Source organism: Chiloscyllium punctatum, chromosome 26 (assembly GCF_047496795.1).
Source record: "Chiloscyllium punctatum isolate Juve2018m chromosome 26, sChiPun1.3, whole genome shotgun sequence".
Lineage (NCBI taxonomy): Eukaryota > Metazoa > Chordata > Chondrichthyes > Orectolobiformes > Hemiscylliidae > Chiloscyllium > Chiloscyllium punctatum.
Genome location: NC_092764.1, coordinates 2780141 through 2798565, shown reverse-complemented (window position 1 = coordinate 2798565; position 18425 = coordinate 2780141). Strand labels below are relative to the sequence as shown.

Here is an 18425-nt window from a genome sequence, read left to right as displayed (position 1 = left end):
CTATCCTTGTCAATATTGGCTAGTAGTTGTAGCATTACAGATTAAAAACTACAAATTAGTCTGTCAGCATGACCCAGAATCTCCACTGCTCACCACTTTGCTCTTAATGCTTACCTTTCTGTTCTTGGCTGCTGCACTTCTCCAGTGAGGCTGTGCAACAGCAGCTCACCTTCCGATCAGGCCTCTTACAGTTTGCTGGATTCAACGTTCAGACCTGTTTCATAAGACCATAAGAAATAGGAAAGGGAGTAGGCCATTTGGTGTCTCAAGCCTGCTGCACCATTCGATAGGATGATGGCTGATCTGACATTTCTCACATCCACTTTCCTGCCCTTTCCCTGTAACTCTTGATTCCCCTCATGATCAAAAAATCTTTCTATCTCAGTATTAAATATACACAAGGACTTTTCACCGACAGCTGTCTGAGGCAAGGACTTCCAAAGACTTTCAACCATTTAAGAGAAGAAAATCCTCCTGAACTCATTCTTAAATTGGCATCCATTAATCCTGAATTTATGCCCTCCTGTCCTAGACTCTCCGATGAGGGGTTCCCCCACCATCTCTTTCTTGGCCAGCTACTAGTCTGAAAGTATGTTTTCAGGTTTTTGCCTCCAGGTAGAAGTGTTCATTTCCCACATTCACACCCCTTTGCATTTTGTTCCATGCCATCTTTATCATTGAATCTAACAAGGATGCCATTACATTGGAGGCAGCTTAGAGAAGGCTCACTAGATTAATTACAGAATTGAAAGACTAGTCTTATGTCGAGAGATTGAGCAGTTAAGGCCTATATTTGTGAGGGTTTAGAAGAATGAAAGGAGGTCTAATTGAGGTATATAAGATGAAAAGGAGACTAATAACCTAGACATAGAGTAGATGTTCCCCTTGAAGGGCACTGTAGAAGGAGAGGTCATAGTTTTAGGCTGAGAGGCAGCAGATATAAAACATGCTGAGAGTTTTATTCCTCTCAATGAGTTGTGAATCTGTGGAATTCACTCCCAAAGAATACGGTAAATAGTGAGTTTTGAGAAGATTTGTAGCTCCGGTTGAAGTTCTGGATGTAGGTTTGCTCACTGAGTTGGAAGGTTCATTTCCAAACGTTTTGTCACCCTACTAGGTAACATCTTCAGTGGGCCTCCAGGTTAAGCACTGTACATGATTTCTGATTTCTATTTATATGTTTGGGTTTCCTTGGGTTGGTGATGTCATTTCCTGTTCCTTTTCTCAGGGCTGGTAGATGAGGTCTAGCTCGATGTGTTTGTTGATAGCGTTCCCGTTGGAATGCCATGCTTCTAGGAATTCTCATGCGTGTCTCTGTTTGGCTTGTCCTAGGACGAATGTGTTGTCCCAGTTGAAGTGGTGTCCTTCCTTCTCTGTATGTAAGAATACTAGTGAGAGAGAGTCATGTCTTTTTGTGGCTAGTTGGTGTTCATGTATCCTGGTGGCTAATTTTCTGCCTGTTTGTCCAATGTAGTGTTTGTTACAGTCCTTGCATGGTATTTTGTAAATTACATTAGTTTTGCTTGTTGTCTATATGGGGTCTTTCAAATTCATTAGCTGCTGTTTTAGTGTGTTGGTGGGTTTGTGGGCTACCGTGATGCCAAGAGGTCTGAGTAGTCTGGCAGTCATTTCCGAGATGTCTTTGGCTAGGGTTTCTGAATGTGTTTTGGCTGCTTGTTTGGGTTTGTTGCTGAGAAATCGGGTACCCATTCTTTCTGAATATACGGTATAGGTGATTTTCCTCTGCTCTTATGCACAAGAATTCCTAGAAGCATGGCATTCCACCCGGAACTTTATCAACAAACACATCGAGTTAGACCCCATTAACTCCCCCCTGACAAAAAGAACAGGAAATGACATCACCAAAGGAAAAGACATCACCAACCCAAAGAAGCCCAAACATATGAATATAAAGCAGGAATCATGTACAGTGCTTCCCCTGGAGGCCCACTGAAGATGTTACCTAGTAGGGTGACGAAACGTCTGGAAATGAGCCTTCCAGCTCAGCGAGCAAACCTGCATCCAGTACAGTAAATGCCTGGACACTGAATAAATTTAAGGAGGAGACAGACATTTTTTAATAAGTCATGGGTTGAAGGGTTAAGGAGAGCAGGCAGGAAAATGGAGTTGAGGCCAAGGTGAGATCAACCCTGATCATATCAACTGGAGCAGGCTCAAGGGGCTGAATGGTCTCCTGCTCCATGTTCTTATGGGATTATATGAATCTTTCCTATTCTGTCCTGTCCCTGACATTCTCCATGCTGCCAGACCTGCTAAGTCTTCCAACAATTTTTTTTTTGTTGGCAACAGCACAATCTGTGAACAGAGCAAGCACAGTCAGAACACAGGGCCTTGGCTTTTGACTGGAATTACTAATAGTGGGGGACAGAGTAGCGTGAGAGAATGTGGCTGGACTCCATGCATTGAGGCTGTGTCATGGTTGATGCATGTTATTTAAAGACAGTGGGGTGATTGACAGGAAGGGGAAGCAATACAATGGAGAATGATGTATATTGACACTGCAAGTATCTGAGACGTCCTTGGGAATCTGTTTATTAAGTTGAATCACTAAGCAGGTCTTTTCTGGCCCTGGACTTTCTAGCAGTTTCTCCTAGGGCCCGAAAACGTCTGGCAGATACTTCAAGAGGAAGGAAAATGGAAAAACAAAGTTGAACAATCCTCTGTACTTTGGTGGGTTTGTGTTGACTGTTGTAGGCTATTACCAAGTCTCCCCTGTGATTGCTCTGTATTAAAATACAAATTTACAATGTGTGAGGTAAAAGAGTATTAAGGAGTTGGAACTGAGATAATTTGAACACCTGGTGCAAATTTGAATTTCTACAGCTTGAGTGCTGTCTGACCTTGACATTGAAATGAAGAGCGTGGTGCTGGAAAAGCATGGCCAGTCAGGCAGCATCCGAGGAGCAGGAATATGGTGAAGAGCTTATGCCCGAAATGTCGACTCTCCTGCTCCTCAGATGCTGCCTGACCGGCTGTGCTTTTCCAGCACCACACTCTCAACTCTGATCTCCAGCATCTGCAGCCCTCACTTTCTCTGAATTGAAATGAAGGTCTTCAACTCAATCATTCTGCTTCTTATCATAAACCAATAAATCCAAGTCAGGACGTTTAAAAGGACTAGCCTTTATCAGATCTCTTGGATACTCTTGGTGTTACAATGCAAAGATGAATAAAATAAACTGCTAATTTAAGCAATAATGTTACGGTTGTTATATAAATGAAAGTGACGCATATGCACATAGTAAAATCCACAAACAACAATGACATGAATGACAATTTAGTCCATTTTAGATGGCATTGGGCAATTGCAACATGTTAAGCAGGGCACTGGGAAAGCTGCTGTGTTCCCTTTCGAACAGGACGATGGGTATTCCAATGTGTAAACAAACTGTTCAGTCAGCAAGTTGGGCCTTGGTTCAATGACATGCTGAAGAGCAGCACTTCCTCAGTAGATCTCCTGCAATACTGTAATGCTCCCATTAGAACTGACTTTCTGATACTGCAGGACTCCCTCAGTACTGACCCTCAATAACTACCCCTCCAACAGTGTGGCACTCATTTATTACTGCCCCTCTGATGCTGCAGTGCTCCCTGATTACTAATCTTTCAACAGTGCAATGCATCCCTCCGTTCTGACCTTCCAATAGTGCAGCCCTCCCTTGGCTCTGCTCCTCCGATAGGTTTGCTTAGCCTTTGCCCAGCTGTTGAGTGTAAGTATTTGTTTAACTTTTATTTTGTTGCATAGTCTTCAGATTAGTTCATTTGAAGCATATGCATGTCCTGTGTTTTTCTGTGATGCAACAAGGGCTGATTGTGGTGCTCAATGCTGAAAGTGTGACATGGTTGATATATTCCTCTCCACATCTTAAAGTCTAACTGAATGCTAGGGCAGCCGAAGTAGGAAGGAGTCCCTTCGTGGTGTTGTTGATGTTACCATGGAAGGATAAATGAAATAAAACTGCTTACAAATGAGTCCTGTTTCTCATCCAGTAATTTTCTTTTGAGGTTTGGGAGTACCTGCTGAAAACTGATTGCCCAGAAGTTCCTCGGGTCAACATGTTCATGGCAGTGCCTACTATATATGTCAAACTCATTGAGTACCATGCCAAGTACTTCAGACAGAGCCATGTAAAGGACTTTATACACAGTATGTGCCAGAGTAACATCAGGTAAGAGAGTAATCTCAGTCACCAGAAGTAGGATTTTGATTATATACAAATTAGGAGCTGTATACTTTCCTCTTGCATTTGACCTCCCAAAGTGCATCACCTCACACTTATCTAGATTAATCTGCATCTGAGATTTCTCCGCCCAACATTTTCACCCAATTCATTTCTAAAAATTACAAGCAGAGGTCTTGGCACTGATCCTTATGGAACGCCACTGGTTGCAGAACTCCAGTCTGAAAAACATTCTCCACAACTACTGTCTGTCTTTGACGAACAAGCCAATTTTGTGTCCGGTTTACCAACTCATCATGGATCCCATGCAACTTAATTTTTTGAACGGGCCTACCATAAGGGACCTTGTCATGTGCTTCAATAAATTCCATGCAGACAATATCCACTGCCTTACATAGAACACAGAACAGTACAGGCCCTTCGGCTAATGATGTTGTGCCCAGCATTTATCTTAATCTAAGGTCACTCTAACCTACACACCTCTCAATTTATTGCTGTCCATGTGTTTGTCCAGCAGACACTTAAATGTTCCTAATGTCTCTGACTCTATTACCGCCACTGGCATTCCACGCACCCACCATCTCTGCGTTAAGACCCCACACTGTCTGACATTTCCCCTCTACCTTAAAATTATGACCCTTCGTGTCAGCCATTTATGCCCTGGGGAAAAGTCTCTGGCTATCCACTGTATATATGTCTCTCATTACCTTGTACACCTCTATCAAATCATCTCTCTTTCTTCCTTCTCTCCACTGTGAAAAGCCTGAGCTAGGTCAGTCTGTCTTCATAAAACATGCCCTCAAATCCAGGCAGCATCCTGGTAAATTTCCTCTCTGAAGCATTCACATCCTTCCTATAATGATGCAACCAGAACTGGACGCAATATTCCAAATGTGGTCTAATCAGGGTTTTACAGAGCTGCAGCAAAACCTCTCAGCTCTTAAACTCAATCCCCCTGTTAATGAAAGCCAAAACACCATATGCCTTCTTAATAGCCCTATTAACTTAGGTGGCAACTTTGAAGGATCTATGTACATGGACCCCAAGATCCCGCTGTTCCTCCACACTGCCAAGAATCCTATCTTTAAACCTGTATTCAGCATTCAAATTTGACCTTCCAAAATGAATCACTTTGCATTTATCCAGGTTGAACTCCATCTGCCACTTCTCAGCCCAGTTCTGCATCCTGCTAATGTCTCGTTGGAGCCTGCAACAGGCCTCGACGCTATCTACAACACCACCGATCTTTGTGTCATCGGTAAATTTACAAACCCACCCTTTCACTTCTTCATCCAAGTCATTTATAAAATCTACAAAGAGCAGAAGCCCAAGAACAGAGCCCTGTGGGACACCGCTGGTCACCGACTTCCAGGTGGAATACTTTCCATCCACTACCACTCGCTGTCTTCTTTCGGCCAGCCAATTCAGACAGCCAAATTCCCCTGTACCCCATACCTCCTAACTTTCTGAATGAGCCTACCATCTACTGAAATCCATTTACACCACATCCTCGACCTTCATCAACTTGTCTTGTCACATCCTCAAAGAACTCAGTAAGGCTTGTGAGGCATGACCTGCCCCTCACAAAGCCACGCCTACTGTCCTTACCCTCATCAATTATCTTTATGATTTGCTCAAAAAAAACTCAATCAAATTTGAGACTATTGTCCTCCACTGGACAAGGGTATGCTGACTCTTCCTAATAAGCCCATTCTTTTCCAAATGCAAGTAAATCCTGCTTCTAAGAATTTTCTCCAATAATTTCCCTACTACTGACGTAAGGCTCACAAGCCTGACATTTCCTGGATTATCCCTGTTGCCTTCCTTAAACAAAGGAGCAATATTGGCTACTATCTAGTTTTCTGGGACCTTGCCTGTGGCCGCAGTGGATACACTGATCTCTGTCAAAGCCTCAGCAATTTCCTCCCTTGCCCCTCTCATATCCTGGGACAGATCCCCACAGGCCCTATGGATTTGTCTACCTTAATGCTTTCAATCGCCCAACGCCACCAACATTCCCTAGAATATCAACATTCCCTGGAATATCAACATACCCCAGTGTAATTTTACCATTCTCCACGTCCTTCTACTTCGTGAATACTGATGCAAAGTACTCATTAAGGCCCTTAATGTGCTGCACAGATCACTGATTCTACTGCTTTTTGTCACTTATGCAAATGATTTGGATGTGAATATGGGTGAGATGGTTAGTAAGTTTGCAGATGACACAAAATTGGTGGTGTAATGGACAGTGAAGAAAGTTACCTCAGACTACAATGGGATCTTGAACAAGTGGGTTGATGGGCTGAGAAATGGCAGATGGAGTTTAATTTAAATAAATATGAGGGGTTGCATTTTGGTAAAGCCAAGTCAGGGCAGGACTTACACAGTTGATGGTAGGACCCTGGGGAGCGTTGCTGAACAAAGAGACTTTGGGGTGCAGGTGCATAGTTCCTTGAAGGTGGAGTCACAGGTAGATAGGGTAGTGAAGAGGACAGTAGGCACACCTGCTTTTATTGGTCAGTGCATTGAGTTAGTGGCAGAAAGCGAAGTGGCAAAAGAATTAGAGGAGATGTGAGGAAAGCCATTCTTGCACACAAGGCAATGGGTGTCTGAAATTCACTGCCTGAGTTGCTGGTGGAGGCAAAGACCCTAAAGTACCTGGATCTGCACCTTGAGGCTGTAAGCTTCAGGGCTGTGGGCTGTGTGCAGGGAGATGGGACTGGAAGGAGCAGGCTATCTTTGGGTCAGCATGAACAAGGTGGGCTGAACGGCCGCCTTCTGTGCTGTATCATTTCTATGGTTACTCATGAATGCTGATGTTTGTCTTAGGTTCAAGTTTGCATAATTTAAGATTTTTTGACATTGCGATTCAAGCTTGGAATCCTGCTGTCATTTTACTATTGGTGTTTCCATGTATTCTATTCAAATGTTTATCTTCTTTTTATACTTGTGATTATATCTGTCTCACTATTAACTGTATTTCCAAATTTCATGCAAATTTGGACATTATGGTCTTTATACCACTATGTCTAATTAATTAATGTAGATCACAAATAGTAATGGACCTGTTACTGGATCTTGCGAAGCTCCGCCATATACCTCCATCTGGTCTGAGATGCAGACATTCGTCACAATTCTCTCTTTCTACCCCATAGCCAATTTTATTTTTATGCTGTTTCTGTCCCTTTTACCTCCTGACTGTCAATCATTTCACGTCATGATGTTGCTGTCTGATCACTCTTTGTTTGCTGTATATATATCTTTTTAGGTTAATGGTTTCAGGATCTGCTGCTCTTCCTGAACCAATACGGAAGAAATGGAAAGAAATCAGTGGCCACACATTGTTAGAGCGATATGGAATGACTGAAGTAGGAATGGTTCTGTCCAATCCAGTCCTTGGAGTCCGTGTGCCAGGTAAGCCCAATGCAATGCATTGACAAGTGGTGAGCACACAAGTGCCTGTGATGTGACTAGTTCCCAGGCATTTGTTTTGGTTGTAGATGGGTACCCCCAAAAGGATTCTGGGTAATCCAAGATGGAGGACAGGAAAATTTCTGGCTGTAAGAGCTGCTTTTTTTTTTGAGGTATTTTAGGTGCTGGAGATGATTTCCTCGAATTCCAGGAGCAGCAATTACTGTTTAATAGGCTGTTGCATTGTTTTGGAACTTTGGGGAAAAAAAGTCAAAACAACAGCAGTTTTAAAGGGGAGAAGAGCAGACAAAGGAAGCACATGGTGAGGACAGTGCAGGAGAGAGAGAGAGAGAACCTGCACAGTTCCTGCCTTTGCTGTTTTTGAATTCATGTGCCGCTGGACATCGGAGTGCATCTGAGAAAATTAACAAACAGTGAATTTCACAACTAATCTTGGAGGAATCGTTTTGGGCTAAGTTCACAACACAGAATCAGATAAGTTAATTGTTGTCTTAAGTCTGTCCAAGAGAAAGGCTGCATTAGTGAGTACAGTGGGTTCTTTCTTGATTTTATGTTTTTGGAGATAAGTCTCTTGATTAAACTTAAAATATAAGCCATAGCTATTAACTTAACCTGGTGTAGTGTTTTGTAAAGGAATAAGATGGTGTTATTTTCTGGGTCTGTAGATTGTGAAGGAGCAAAAATGGCCTTTGCAATGTTATGTACTTTTGTTTCAGATGTGGGAGTTTAAAGAGAGTTTAAGGGTTACTGCGGATTATAGCTGCCATAAATGCTGTTGGATGTGAATCTTATCAGATCGAGTGGATCGGTTGGAGAGACATGTAGAAGTGATGAGGAATTTGCAACAGTATGTGATGGATGGCAGTTATAGGAAGGGGGGGGATGGGGATGTCTCAGATACAGTCACATAAATGGGTTAACTCCAGGAAGGGTGAGAGAGGTCAGCACCTAGGGCAGGAGTCTTTTGTGGATATATGCATTTCAAACAGGTATGCTGTTTTGGAAAATGTAGGGGGTGATGGATTCTCAGGGGAACGTAGCACGAACAGCCAAGTTTCTGGTATTGAGACTGGCTCTAATGCAATGAGGGATAATTCGGCTTCCAAGAGATCAATTGTATTAAAGGGATTCTCTAGTCTGAGGTATAGACAGACGTTTCTGTGGCCAGCAGCGAAAAAGCAGAATGGTGTGTTGCTTCCCTGGTGCCAGGATCAAGGATGTCTCAGAGAGGGTGCAGAATGTTCTCACGGGGGAAGAGGGGCCAGCAAGAGGTCATTGTCCACACTGGAACCAACGGCATAGGAAGGGAAAAGGTTGAGACTCTGAAGGGAGATTACAGAGACTTAGGCAGAAATTTAAAAAGGAGGTCTTCATGGGTAGTAATATCTGGGTTACTCCTGGTGCTACGAGCTAGTGAGGGCAGGAATAGGAGGATAGAGCAGATGAATGCATGGCTGAGGAGCTGGTGTATGGGAGAAAGATTCACATTTTTGGATTATTGGAATCTTTTTTGGGGTAGAAGTGACTTGTACAAGAAGAACGGATTGCACCTTAATTGGAAGGGGACTAATATACTGGCAGGGAAATTTGCTCGAACTGCTTGGGAGGATTTAAACTAGTAAGGTGTTGGGGGGGGGGGGGGGGGGGGGGGGGGGGAGGACCCAGGGAGATAGTGAGGAAAGAGATCAATCTGAGACTGGTACAGTTGAGAACAGAAGTGAGTCAAACAATCAGGGCAGGCAGGGACAAGGTAGGACTAATAAATTAAACTGCATTTATTTCAATGCAAAGGGCCTAACGGAAGGCAGATGAACTCAGGGCATGGTTAGGAACATGGGACTGGGATATCATAGCAATTACAGAAACATGGCTCAGGGATGGGCAGGACTGGCAGCTTAATGTTTCAGGATACAAATGCTACAGGAAGGATAGAAAGGGAGGCAAGAGGGGGGGGGGGGGTGGTGGGAGTGGCATTTTTGATAAGGGATAGCATTTACAGCTGTGCTGAGGGAGGATATTCTCGGAAATACATCCAGGGAAGTTATTTGGGTGGAACTGAGAAATAAGAAAGGGATGATCACCTTATTGGGATTATATTATAGACCCCCCAATAGTCAGAGGGAAATTGAGAAACAAACTTGTTAGGAGATCTCAGCTATCTGTAAGAATAATAGGGTGGTTACGGTAAGGGATTTTAACTTTCCAAACATCGACTGGGACTGCCATAGTGTTAAAGGTTTAGATGGAGAGGAATTTTGTAAGTGTGTACAAGACAATTTTCTGATTCAGTATGTGGATGTACCTACTAGGGAAGGTGCAAGACTTGACCTACTATTGGGAAATAAGGCAGGGCAGGTGACTGAGTCGTCAGTAGGGAAGCACTTTGGGGCCAGCGACCATAATTTTATTTGTTTTAAATAGTGATGGAAAAGGGTAGACTAGACCTAAAAGTTGAAGTTCTAAATTGGAGAAAGGCCAATTTTGACAGTATTAGGCAAGAACTTTTGAAAGTTGATTGGAGGCAGATATTCGCAGGTAAAGGAACGGCTGGAAAATGGGAAGCCTTCAGAAATAAGGTCACAAGAATCCAGAGAAAGTATGTTCCTGTCAGGGTGAAAGGGAAGGCTGGTAGGTATAGGGAATGCTGGATGACTAAAGAATTGGAGGGTTTGATTAAGAAAAAGAAGGAAGCATATGTCAGGTATAGAAAGGATAGATTGAGTGAAGCCTTAGAAGAGTATAAAGGAAGTAGGAGTATACTTAAGAGGGAAATCAGGAGGGCAAAAAGGGAACATGAGATCACTTTGGCAAATAGAATTAAGGAGAATCCAAAGGGTTTTTACAAATATATTAAGGACAAAAGGGTAACTAGGGAGAGAATAGGGCCCCTCAAAGATCAGCAAGGCGGCATTTGTGTGGAGCCACAGAAAATGGGGGAGGTACTAAGTGAATATCTTGTGTCAGTATTTACTGTGGAAAAGGATATGGAAGATATAGACTGTAGGGAAATAGATGGTGACATCTTGCAAAATGTTCTGGTTAGAGGAGGAAGTGCTGGATGTCTTGAAACGGTTAAAGGTGGATAAATCCCCAGGACCTGATCAGGTGTACCCTAGAATTCTGTGGGAAGCTAGAGAAGTGATTGCTGGGCCTCTTGCTGAGATACTTGTATCATCGATAGTCACAGGTGAGGTTCTGGAAGACTGGAGGTTGGCAAATGTGGTGCCACTGTTTAAGAAGGGCGGTAAAGACAAGCCAGGGAACTATAGACCAGTGAGCCTGACCTCGGTGGTGGGCAAGTTGTTGGAGGGAATCCTGAGGGACAGGATGTACATGTATTTGGAAAGGCAAGGACTGATTAGGGATAGTCAACATGGCTTTGTGCGTGAGAAATCATGTCTCACAAACTTGATTGAGTTTTTTGAAGAAGTAACAAAGAGGATTGATGAGGGCAGAGCAGTAGATGTGATCTATATGGACTGCAGTAAGGCGTTCGACAAGGTACCCCATGGCAGACTGGTTAGCAATGTTAGATCTCATGGAATACAGGGAGAACTAGCCATTTGGATACAGAACTGGCTCAAAGGTAGAAGACAGAGAGCGGTGGTGGAGGGTTGTTTTTCAGACTGGAGGCCTGTGACAAGTGGAGTACCACAAGGATCGGTGCTGGGTCCTCTACTTTTCATCATTTACACAAATGATTTGGATGCGAGCATAAGAGGAAGAGTTAGTAAGTTTGCTGATGACACCAAAATTGGAGGTGTGGTGGACAGCGAAGAGGGTTACCTCAGATTACAACAGGATCTTGACCAGATGGGCCAATGGGCTGAGAAGTGGCAGATGAAGTTTAATTTGGATAAATGCGAGGTGCTGCATTTTGTGAAAGCAAATCTTAGCAGGACTTATTCGCTTAATGGTAAGGTCATAGGGAGTGTTGGTGAACGAAGAGACATGGCTTGGAGAGATGGTGGACGCTAGGAAATTGTTTCCATTAGGCGAGGAGACTAGGACCGGTGGACACAGCCTTAGAATTAGCGGGGGTAAATTCAGAACAGAGATGCGGAGACATATTCAGTTAGAGAGTGTTGGGCCTAGGGAATTCATTGCCACAGAGTGCAGTGGAGGCTGGGACGCTAAATGTCTTCAAGGCAGAAATTAATAAATTCTTGATGTCACAAGGGATTAAGGGTTACGGGGAGAATGCGGGTAAGTGGAGTTGAAATGCCCGTCAGCCATGTTTGAATAACAGAGTGGACTCGATGGGCCGAATGGCCTTACTTCCGCTCCTATGTCTTATGGTCTGAAAGAGACCTTGGAGTGCAGGTTCATAGCTCCTTGAAAGTGGAGTTGCAGGTAGATAGGATAGTGAAGGTGGCGTTAGGTATGCTTTCCTTTATTGGTCAGAGTATTGAGTACAGGAGTTGGGAGGTCATGTTGTGGCTACACAGGACATTGGTTAGGCCACTGTTGGAATATTGCATGCAATTCTGGTCTCCTTCCTATCAGAAAGATGTTGTGAAACTTGAAAGGGTTCAGAGAAGATTACAAGGATGTTGCCAGGGTTGGAGGATCTGAGCTATAGGGAGAGGCTGAACAGGCTGGGGCTTTTTTCCCTGGAGCGTCGGAGGCTGAGGGGTGACCTTATAGAGGTTTACAAAATTATGAGGGGCATGGATAGGATAAATAGACAAAGTCTTTTTCCTGGGGTGGGGAAGTCACTAGAGGGCATAGGTTTAGGGTGAGAGAGGAAAGATATAAAAAAGACCTCAGGGGCAACCTTTTCACACAGAGGGTGGTACGTGTATGGAATGAGCTGCCAGAGGAAGTGGTGGAGGCTGGTACAATTGTAACATTTAAGAGGCATTTGGATGGGTATATGAATAGGAAGGGTTTGGAGGGATATGGGCCAAGTGCCGGCAAGTGGAACTAGAGTAGGTTGGGATATCTGGTCGGCATGGACGAGTTAGACGGAAGGGTCTGGTTTCATTGCTGTACATTTCTGTGACTATTTTTAATCAGACTATCCTAAGTCTCCAATTTACCTGATTGAAGAGCTCAATTTAAAAGAAAAAAAACTCACCACATTTTTCTCCTTAACAAAATAACTACTTTTTGCAAGCAACTTGTTTCTAACCATTGGCAGTTAGGAAATATGAACTGCTAACTTACAACACTACAACTGAAACTCAATCCAATAAACTCCCACTTTCACAAAAACAAGATGTTAACAATGGATAAAGAAACAAAGATCAGTGAAATGCAGTTCAATAGCACCAGGCTGAATCAGAGAATTTGTTGAGTTGTTTTCTTTCTGTTTTCCATTCATTATTAATTATTTATGCCATTGACACAAGTTTGTTTGCGCAGAGATACTCTCTCTCATTCACTTGTTGCGAAGTCTTCCTTTCGGCAGAAAGTGGGTTCCTTTCGGGAGAAAATGGGGACTGCAGATGCTGGAGATCAGAGCTGAAAAATGTGCTCAGGAATTCCTGAAGAAGGGCTTATGCCCGAAACGTCGATTCTCCTGCTCCTTGGATGCTGCCTGACCTGCTGCGCTTTTCCAGCAACACATTTTTCAAGTCTTCCTTTCACCTTTAAAGATGTTCCAACAATTCAGCTCTTGATTTCAATTTGGAACTGAAATGCCAGCTTAGCTTATGTCTCAAAGTCTTGTAGAGGAGATTATTGAAGGTGCAAATCTATACCAACAACAGGATGTTATCTTGAACAAAGGACAGTACAGCACAGCAACAGGCCCTTCGACTCACCAAGCCTGTACCAACACATGGTGCCTTTCTAAACTAAAAACCTTTTGTCCCATGCAGCCCATATCTCTCTCTCTTCCCTGTCTATTCATGTATCATCAAAATGCCTGTTGGTAATGTATCAGCATCTACCACCTCCTCTGGCAGCGCATTCCAGGCATTTACTACCCTCTGTGTGGGGGGGAGAAACCCTGCATCTCACATCTCCTTTAAACTTGCCCGCTTTCACTTTAAACCTATGTCCCCTAGTAATTGACAGTTTTATCTGAGGAAAAAGATGCTGACTATCCATTCTATCATGTCTCTCATAATTTTGTAAACTTCTATAAGGTCACCTCTCAACCTCTGATGTTCAAATGAAAACAAACCAAGTTTGCACAATCTCTCCTCATAGATAATACTCTCCAATCCAGGCAATATCCTAGTAAACCTTTTCTGTATTCTATCCAAAGCCTCCCCATCCTTCTGGTTGTGTGGTGACCAGAACTGTACACACTACATTGACCTCCAGATCATTTATATATGTATGTTACAAACAACTGGGGTCCCTGAGGAGAACCACTGATCACTGTAGAACACCACTGGTCACAAATCTCCAGTCAGGAAAATCACCCTCCCACTGATTAAGCCAGTTCTGAATCTGTCTTACCAGTTCACTGAGGGACCTTATCAAAGGCCTTGCTAGAGTCCATGCAGACAACATCTATCACCCTGTCCTCATCAATCATCTTTGTCACTTTCTCAAAAAACTCAATCAGGTTTGTGAGACATGACCACCCTCACATAAAGCCATGCTGCCTATTGCTAAAATGTTCATATTTTTCCAAATGTGAGGAGATTATTTCCTAAAAGTCTTCTCCAATGATTTCCCTACCACTGACGTAAGGTTCATTGGCTTGTAATTTCTCAAATTATCCTTATTGTCCTTCTTTAACAAAGGAAAAGCATTGCCTATTCTCCAATCCTCTGGGACCTCTCCTATGACTAAAGAGGATACAAAGATTTTGTACAAGTCTCCAGTGTTTTCCTCCCTCACTTCCTCAGCATTCAGAGATAGATCCCATCAGGTCCTGGGGTCTTATCTACCTTGATGCTTTTCAAAATACCCAACATCACCTTTTTGCTATCACGTGCCCTAGAACATCAACGTATCCCTCTCTAGATTTGGATTACTTTTAGCACAGGTGCCCATTTCCATGTGCTCCTCGGCCCATTATCACATTATATGTTGCATTCAGCACGGTGAGTTAATTTTCTCACTTTTACTGTTATTACCTCTCATTCAGCTTTCCATTTGTCTGGCCTGCTATCCAGTAACTCCTTGTTTACCTACCCCTTTCATTTCGGTCTCTGTTTGGGTCTGTCTCCACCTGTCTGCTCATCTCCACATCAAGCCACCACCACTTCAGCTAGCGTAAATCCCAGATTTTCCTAGCTACTTCAGCAAGGCATTTGATAAGGTTCCCCATGGTAGGCTCATTCAGAAGGTCAAGAGGAATGGGATACAGGGGAACTTAGCTGTCTGGATACAGAATTGGCTGGCCAACAGAAGACAGCGAGTGGTAGTAGAAGGAAAATATTTTGCCTGGAGGTCTGTGGTGAGTGGTGTTCCACAGGGCTCTGTCCTTGGGCCTCTACTGTTTGTAATTTTTATTAATGACCTGGATGAGGGGATTGAAGGATGGGTCAGCAAGTTTGCAGACGGCACAAAGGTTGGAGGTGTCGTTGACAGTAGAGAGGGCTGTTGTAGGCTGCAGCGGGACATTGACAGGATGTAGAGATGGGCCGAGAGGTGGCAGATGGAGTTCAACCTGGATAAATGTGAGGTGATGCATTTTGGAAGGTTGAATTTGAAAGCTGAGTACAGGATTACGGATAGGATTCTTGGCAGTGTGGAGGAACAGAGGGATCTTGGTGTGCAGGTACATAGATCCCTTAAAATGGCCACCCAAGTGGACAGGGTTGTTAAGAAAGCATATGGTGTTTTGGATTTCACTAACAGGGGGATTGAGTTTTACAGTTGTGAGATCTTGTTGCAGCTCTAAAACTTTGGTTAGACCGCACTTGGAATACTGCGTCCAGTTCTGGTCGCCCTATTGTAGGAAAGATGTGGATGCTTTGGAGAGGGTTCAGAGGAGGTTTACCAGGATGCTGCCTGGACTGGAGGGCTTATCTTATGAAGAGAGGTTGACTGAGCTCGGACTTTTTTCATTGGAGAAAAGGAGGAGGAGAGGGGACCTAATTGAGGTACACAAGATAATGAGAGGCGTAGATAGAGTCGATAGTCAGAGACTATTTCCCAGGGCAGAAATGGCTGACATGAGGGGTCATAGTTTTAAGCTGGTTGGAGGAAAGTATAGAGGGGATGTTAGAGGCGGGTTCTTTACACAGAGTTGTGAGAGCATGGAATGCATTTCCAGCAGCAGTTGTGGAAGCAGGTCATTGGGGACATTTAAGAGACTGCTGGGCACGCATATGGTCACTGAAATTTGAGGGTGCATACATGAGGATCAGTGGTCAGCACAACATTGTGGGCTGAAGGGCCTGTTCTGTGCTGTACTGTTCTATGTTCTAGTTCTGATAAAGAGTCACCAGGCTTGAAATGTTAACTCTGCTTTCTCTCCACAGATACTACTGGACCTGCTGAGTTTTTCCGGAAACTTCTGTTTCCGTTTTTGAGCAAAATAAGTAATATAGGAAATGAAGGTCAGGAAATGGAAGAAAAGGGTTTAGAGAATAAACCAAAGAATACATCAGTCAAGAGTAGATTAACATAAATTGGACTCTTTAGTTCGAAGTGCCTCTTCTGTACTGTATGATTCTATGGTTCTATGAAGACAAAACTGGAGAATCTATTTGAATGTGGCCATAACAAAATAAACACATTGGTAGCTCACATTTAAGTTAATAAATCTGATCTGATAACTATTACACATACATGGCTTCAGGATGACCAGGATTGGGTCTTGAATATTGAAAGATACATGACAATAAAACAAAAGGATAGTGAATTTTCGGAGTTCTCTAACTGAAAGGGAGGTGGAAGTAGAGCCCTTGACTTTTCGAGATGGCATTGCTTCACAAGATCAGGATGTAGATTGAGTGAGGATGAGGAATAGCAGGAGAAAGAAGTCACTGTGGGAGTGACCTATAGGCTCCCAAACAGTGACCATAATGTGGGCTGAAGTATGCAGGAAGAATATCGGTTGCTTATAATTATTGCTGACCCTTTATCACAGGTTATTTTAATTTACATAGAATCAATTGGCAATGAGAGCCCGGATAAGAAATTAATAGAATGCTTTTGAGAGAGTTTCTTAGAGCAGCTCATTCCCGAACCAACCAGAGAGGTAGGTTATATGTAAAGTGACAGAGTTAATTAATTACCTCAAAGTGAAGGCACCACTTGGAAGCAGTGGCCACGATATATTTGAATTGAAGATTATTAAAAAGAATAAAAGCAAAATACTGCAGATACTGGAAATCTGAAACAAATACGATGAAAGCTGGAGAAATTCAGCAGGTCTGGCTGTATCAGTGCAGAGAGAAACAGCATGAATGTTTCAAGTGTGGTATGACTTCAGAAGAATAGTTCCAAGAAGAATCATTCTAGACGTGAAACGTTGAATCACTTTTTCTTTTCACAGACTGCCAGACCTGCTGAGTCTCTCCAGCATTCTCTGTGTATGTTTCAGTTTCAAAAGAAAATTGAAAGGGCTGTTGAAGAAACCGAGCTTGTGGGATATAGTATATTGTTGGAGGGAGCTTACTGCATTGCTGTACATCATGCCAGTGTGTACTCGATGGGGAAAATGGTCACCTTCTGAGCTACAAGCACATTATCGATCTTGGAATTTCCTCTGGTTGTACTTCAGGCCTGCGAGAAGTGCACCCACCTCCAGCTCCTCTCAGACCGTGTTAGGAAACTGGAGCTGGATTAACTTCAGATCATTCGGGAGGCTGAGGAGGTGATAGAGAGGAGTTACAGGGAAGCGGTCACACCTAACTTACAGGATAAAGGTAGCTGGGCGACTGTCAGGAGAGAGAAACGGAATAGACTGACAGTGCAGGGAGCCCCTGTGTCCGTCCCCCTCAATAATGGACACTGAAGGGGGGGGAGCAATCCACCAGGGGAAAGCCACAGCGGCCAGGTTACTGGTGCTGAGCCTGGCTCTGTGACTCAGAAGTGAAGGGGTCCGAATACGAGAGCGATAGTGACAGGAGATTCATTTGTGAGAGGAACAGACAGGAGATTCTGTGGTTGTGAGCAAGACTCCCAAATGGTGTGTTGCCTCCCAGATACCTGGGCAGGGATGTCTCAGATTGTGTCTACAGGATTCTTAAGGGGGAGGGAGAGCAGCCAGAGATCGTGGTGCACATCTGTATCAATGACATAGATAGGGAAAAGAAGGAGGACTGAAAAGAGATTATACGGAGTTAGATTGGAAGCTAGAAAGCAGGACGAGCAGAGTAATAATCTCAGAATTGCTACTGATGCCACATGCTAGTTAGGCTAGGAATGGAGAGCGAGTGCAGCTGAACATGTAACTGCATACCTGGTGTACGAGGTTAAACTTCAGATAAGTGAATCATTGGGATACCTTTTGGGAAGGTGGTTCCTGTACAAGAAGGATGTGTTGCACCTGAACTGGAGGGGCACCAATATCCTGGGCAGGAGGTTTGCTAGAGCTCTTTGGAAGATTTTAAACAAGATTGGCAGAGTGGGTGGGAACCTGAGCTACAGATCAGATGATGGAGTAGGTAGTGAACAGCCAGGTACAGCATGCAGAGAATCTTGAGGAGGGATCGGCACTTGATACGGCAAAGGTGCAGTCAGTGTGATGGGTTGAAATGTGTCATTTTTAATGCAATAAGTATCAGGAATAAGGGTGACAAACTCAGAGCATGGATCAGTACTTGGAGCTATGATGTTGTGGCCATTACAGAGACTTGGATGTCACAGGAGCAGGAATAGTTTGTTGGATCTTCCAGGGTTTAGATGTTTCATAAGTAATGGGGGGGG

At 43.6% G+C, this 18425-nt stretch overlaps 1 protein-coding gene across 6 annotated transcripts in view; it reads left to right on the top strand.

Annotated features, from left to right (window-relative positions):
- The window catches only part of acsf3 (acyl-CoA synthetase family member 3), a 76118-nt gene that overhangs the window by 9542 nt on the left and 48151 nt on the right, over positions 1 to 18425 (top strand). For all 6 annotated transcript variants that reach the window (XR_011964223.1, XM_072595761.1, XM_072595759.1 and 3 more), the window contains 2 exons: positions 4027 to 4190; positions 7474 to 7619. Coding sequence is in view for 5 of the 6 variants with exons in the window: in XM_072595761.1 (XP_072451862.1) it covers positions 4027 to 4190; positions 7474 to 7619 (310 nt within the window). In the remaining variant the exon portion in view is untranslated. The remainder of the gene's footprint in view (positions 1 to 4026; positions 4191 to 7473; positions 7620 to 18425) is intronic.